This window comes from Triticum dicoccoides, chromosome 5B (genome assembly GCF_002162155.2).
Source record: "Triticum dicoccoides isolate Atlit2015 ecotype Zavitan chromosome 5B, WEW_v2.0, whole genome shotgun sequence".
Taxonomy (NCBI): Eukaryota; Viridiplantae; Streptophyta; class Magnoliopsida; order Poales; family Poaceae; genus Triticum; species Triticum dicoccoides.
In genome coordinates, this window is record NC_041389.1 from 725,959,679 (window position 1) to 725,964,087 (window position 4,409).

General features: G+C 41.4%; 1 protein-coding gene across 2 annotated transcripts in view; it reads left to right on the forward strand.

Moving 5' to 3' along the window:
- The window catches only part of LOC119313074 (TBC1 domain family member 15-like), a 4,134-nt gene extending 806 nt beyond the window's left edge, over window positions 1-3,328 (forward strand). The window contains exons 2-11 of one of the 2 annotated variants that reach the window (XM_037588895.1): window positions 1-92; window positions 228-331; window positions 476-747; window positions 865-987; window positions 1,115-1,203; window positions 1,295-1,400; window positions 1,503-1,600; window positions 2,291-2,554; window positions 2,805-2,888; window positions 2,980-3,328. The exon at window positions 1-92 is cut by the window's left edge and continues 2 nt beyond it. In XM_037588895.1, the coding sequence (XP_037444792.1) occupies window positions 1-92; window positions 228-331; window positions 476-747; window positions 865-987; window positions 1,115-1,203; window positions 1,295-1,400; window positions 1,503-1,600; window positions 2,291-2,554; window positions 2,805-2,888; window positions 2,980-3,000 (1,253 nt within the window). In that variant the 3' untranslated portion in view covers window positions 3,001-3,328. Of the gene's footprint in view, window positions 93-227; window positions 332-475; window positions 748-864; window positions 988-1,114; window positions 1,204-1,294; window positions 1,401-1,502; window positions 1,601-2,290; window positions 2,555-2,804 lie in introns of both variants that reach the window. The other variant, XM_037588896.1, reaches the window with a different exon arrangement.
- Window positions 3,329-4,409: the final 1,081 nt, after the last annotated feature.

Sequence of the window (4,409 nt, forward strand, 5' to 3'; positions counted from 1 at the left end):
GCAAGACGCTGAGCGTACGCAAATGGCACGCCGCCTTCACGCACCACGGATCCCTCCACATCGCCTCTGTTCTAAACCGGATTCAGAGCGGGGTATGCCTCTCTCTCTCTCTCTCTGTCAGGCTGTCAGCCTCAAACCAATTTTCTTCCTCATCTCGTCGTCGTCGTCGTCGTCTAACACAAGCAAGCATGTTTGTTTTCTACATATATATATGTATATACTACTAGGGTGTGCATCCCGCAATCAGAGGAGAGGTCTGGGAGTTCCTGCTTGGCTGCTTCGATCCCGAGAGCACCTTCGATGACCGCGACCACATCAGGCAAGCAAGAAGGTCTGTTACTTACTAGGAGTAGTACTTACTACTCACTATCTCTATCTCTAGTATCAATACGTCTCAATGCTTAGCTACTACTGTAGAGTACAATTCAACTGCTGCTTAACACCGCAACGCTATATGTGATATGCACGCAAGCAGGATACAGTATGCCAGATGGAAGGAACAATGCAAACACATGGACCCTCACGTCGGCAGCGGCAAAATCATCACCGCCCCCATCATAACCGAGGATGGCGTGCCTATCAACGACCCTCTGGTTTTACTCGAAGCCACTGCAGCAGACCAGCAACCTGGTTCAACCACCACCACCAGCAATGCAGATGAGTCGTCTTCGTCGTCGTCGTCATCTGCAAACCACCGTCTCACCGATAAACACACCATCGAGTGGAAGCTTACGCTACACCAAATCGGTATCATGGGGTTCCTACATCAAATCAATTACTATGTCTACTCTTCCTACTTCCAGCATTATTCTAATCATGATTATCCTCCACTATGTATGTGGTGGGGATAATATTAATATACAGGTCTTGATGTTCTACGCACTGACCGCTCCATGCTCTTCTACGAGAAGAAAGAGAATCTCTCCAAGTTATGGGATATTCTAGCTGTATACGCATGGATCGACAAAGAAGTTGGTTACTGCCAAGGTGTCTAGCTACCTACCTACCTACCTCCTGTTTGATTTGATTTGATTTGCACCAGAATGCTTATTTTTTGCCTGATGAAAAGTCGATGCTTTCTTATGCACGTTTGTAATCTTCACATCTCAAACAGGAATGAGTGATTTATGCTCACCGATGATCGTGCTACTCAATGACGAAGCAGATGCGTTTTGGTGCTTTGAGAGACTCATGCGTAGACTGGTCGGTACACACTCCATCCCATCATTTTGGTTATCTATCTGTGACTCTTCTAGTTTCACTTATTATTGTTATCTATCTGTGATTTTTAAAGCGCGGGAATTTCAGATGCACACAGCAATCCGTTGGGGTTGAGAACCAGCTTCAGCACCTTGCCTCTATCATTCAGGTGCTGGACCCAAAGTTACATGACCACCTCGGTATGTATATATGTATGTATTTAATCAACACTCAAGGAGGGACCTGGATATCCATTTGATCTTCTTACACTGCAATTTCTGCTTGTTGACTCTTGAACACAGAAAGACTTGGCGGAGGCGACTATCTCTTTGCATTCCGTATGTTCATGGTATTGTTTCGCCGTGAACTGTCATTTGGGGACTCCTTGTACCTTTGGGAGGTAAATACTTCTTTTTGATGTGGTGCTAAATCTAAAATATTTGTTGTATTTATTTCATCCGTGTGAGGTTTGATCTACGAACCAAATTCAGCACAGTAGTGTGCGTGTTGTACAGTTGGCCTCAATGCCTCAAAAGTATCCTGGGCTGAACTTCTTTTAGTTAAAATGGACTTCACTACTACGTTTTAGATGCCATATTCAGATATTTTCTTTCATTTTCTTAGTGACACCATGACTACGTTCAAAGGTGTGTCATTGTTTCCTGCTGTTATTTTTTTAGTTCAAATGGACCCAAATGGACTTCACTACTACGTCACGCAAGTCATCCAACAGAATATGTGTCATTGTTTCCTACTGTTCTTTGTGTGTGTGTGTGTGTGTGTGTGTGTGTGGTCATGGTTGTTCTCGTGTCCGCAAAATAAAATGAATGGTATTACCAGCCAACCAAAAACGGTCACACACTCCAGCTTAGTTGGGTTGAATCCATGGATTTTTAAGCGCTAGCTGGTTATTGGCATTGTTGCAAACTGTTGTGTGTCAACGAGTTCTCCATTAAAAGGCCACCCAACTACGAGCCTGGTTGTCATGTCTTAAGGAATAATAATGCTTTATGTTTCTTGAAGTTTAAACTCTGCTTTGCAAATAAAGATTGACCCTGGTTGTTGAATGGATCATGTTTGTTATCTGCAGATGATGTGGGCTCTAGAATATGACCCTGACATGTTCTCCACCTATGAAGAGAGCGGGCCTGCAACTGACAGAAGTGCTCAAGGATATAAACCAAGAGTAAAATCAACCCGTCAGTTTGGCAAGTACGAGAGGGCGAATATGAAGAGTGCTACTAATGGTGTTGATGGGCCTGTCCCTATTTCTGTTTTCCTGGTTGCTAGTGTATTGAAAGAGAACAGTCAGAAGCTGTTGCAAGAAGCCCGGGGATTAGATGACATTATTAGGGTAAGCTTTTCCCGTGTTTCTTGTTTTATGATGCAAGACGTACGTATTTCAGAGTTGATAATAGGAGGAGCGAAAACAGGCTAAACTTCACGTAACAAATCGTTTGGCTCAATTATGACTAGTCAAGTAATGTAGCAAGGAAAAAATTGAAGCACAATGAACACTGGAAATCGATTATTAACGTTGAAATAAGATTTGTTTTAGACTGAAAGTAGATCTGAAGTTGTGCTTTTTTTTGTTTTTGTTTTAGATATTGAACAATGTTAACGGGAACTTGGATGCAAAGAAGGCTTGCGCTGGTGCACTGAAACTTCACGCCAAGTACCTTAGAAAGGTAGCGAGCTCCTTCCACAGAAACCTTAGAAAACCTTAGAAAGGTGGTTGAATTGTTGTTGTTGTTGTTGTTGTTGTTGTTGTGTTAGCAGATGCAGGGAAAGAAAGCCTAACATAGCACAGACACGGACACTTGCGGTCTCACAATTGTACCACCTGGAGGGACACGGACACGGTCTCAAAATTGTATGTAAATTTGAATGCAGAGCTTTGTTGTTTGGAAACGTTGAAGTTTCATATATGCGCCAGCCAACCAACCAACCAACCGGTAAAATATGTATAAGCAAGTCAAGTGTATTTTTCTTGGTTTTCCAAGTGTAAGAAAGATTCTTTCTTTCTTTTTGCTCAAAAGAAGAAGAAGAAGAAGAGGTCATTTTAATGTGTAATTAATTATGTCATTGTTATCAAAGGAAAAGGGATAATTAAAGGCAAACGTATGTTTTTATGTCTGTCCGTGGGCCAAAAGAAAAGAAAAGAAAAGAAAAGAAAAATCTTGCTTTAAACTAATGTTTGTAGTAACCTATGTTGCTGAGGGGCAGATAGCCATTGATGCTACTTGCTTGATGGTATATTACAAAGCACCTGCTGTGTTTTTAGCTTTGTTGATTAATTAATCCTACTACCTCTGTATTTACCCCTAACTACAAGTACTTCGGTACAGAGTGAGTATAATTTAATTTATTACCTGTACTCTGTTTATGTATTGTTCTTTTGTATGATCGTAGAAAAGGGTAGGGTTCCATACCACTATTTATCAAGAGATAAGTGTATAAAAAAGGATGCATCCTGTCTGGTGCAAAAGGAAGGAAACATTTCAAAAACATCCGATCCGCGCCGCCCAATCTTGCTTGATACAGCAAGTGTTCCATCAAGCACATTGTTTTTGAATGTTGAATCTTCCTCCATTGCCATTGCCATTGCCATTGCCATTGCTGCCCCTTCAACGTTCCTGAAGGAGTATCCCTTCCCTTGGACATATATATATATATATATTGAGATGAGATACATTTCCACTTTGTTAGAGAGAAAAAAAAAGAACAATATTGGAATTTGGAGGAATTCAAACGTCTTTTATCCCCGGACTCTTGGACAAGAATACATGACTTACTTGTGCAACAACGCACATGCATGTTGTACTAAATATAAATACTACGAAAGGGGAATTTAGTTCCAAAAGTTCGCCAGAATAAATTGATTTTGATTTCGTTGGTAGGTTGCAACTCTTTTTTATGTCGGTGGTGAAGGTAGAAACGCAAGTCCAGGAGTTGGAGTGGGCCGTCCTCCTCCCCAACCCAATGGATCCATCCTATAAACACGCAAAGCCCACCAGCCCCGATCAATCCAACATCTGCTTCTTCTTCTTCTTCTCTTATAATAACATTTAGAGTTTTACATTCGACTGAAATTCAATTCGCTTTCAGTCACTTTTGGCCATCCAGAGTTTGACAACCGCTTCCTGTCCTCCGATTTTAGCTAGTATCGTTATCCCACCTTCCCTCTATTCCTTCTAAATTATTATAAA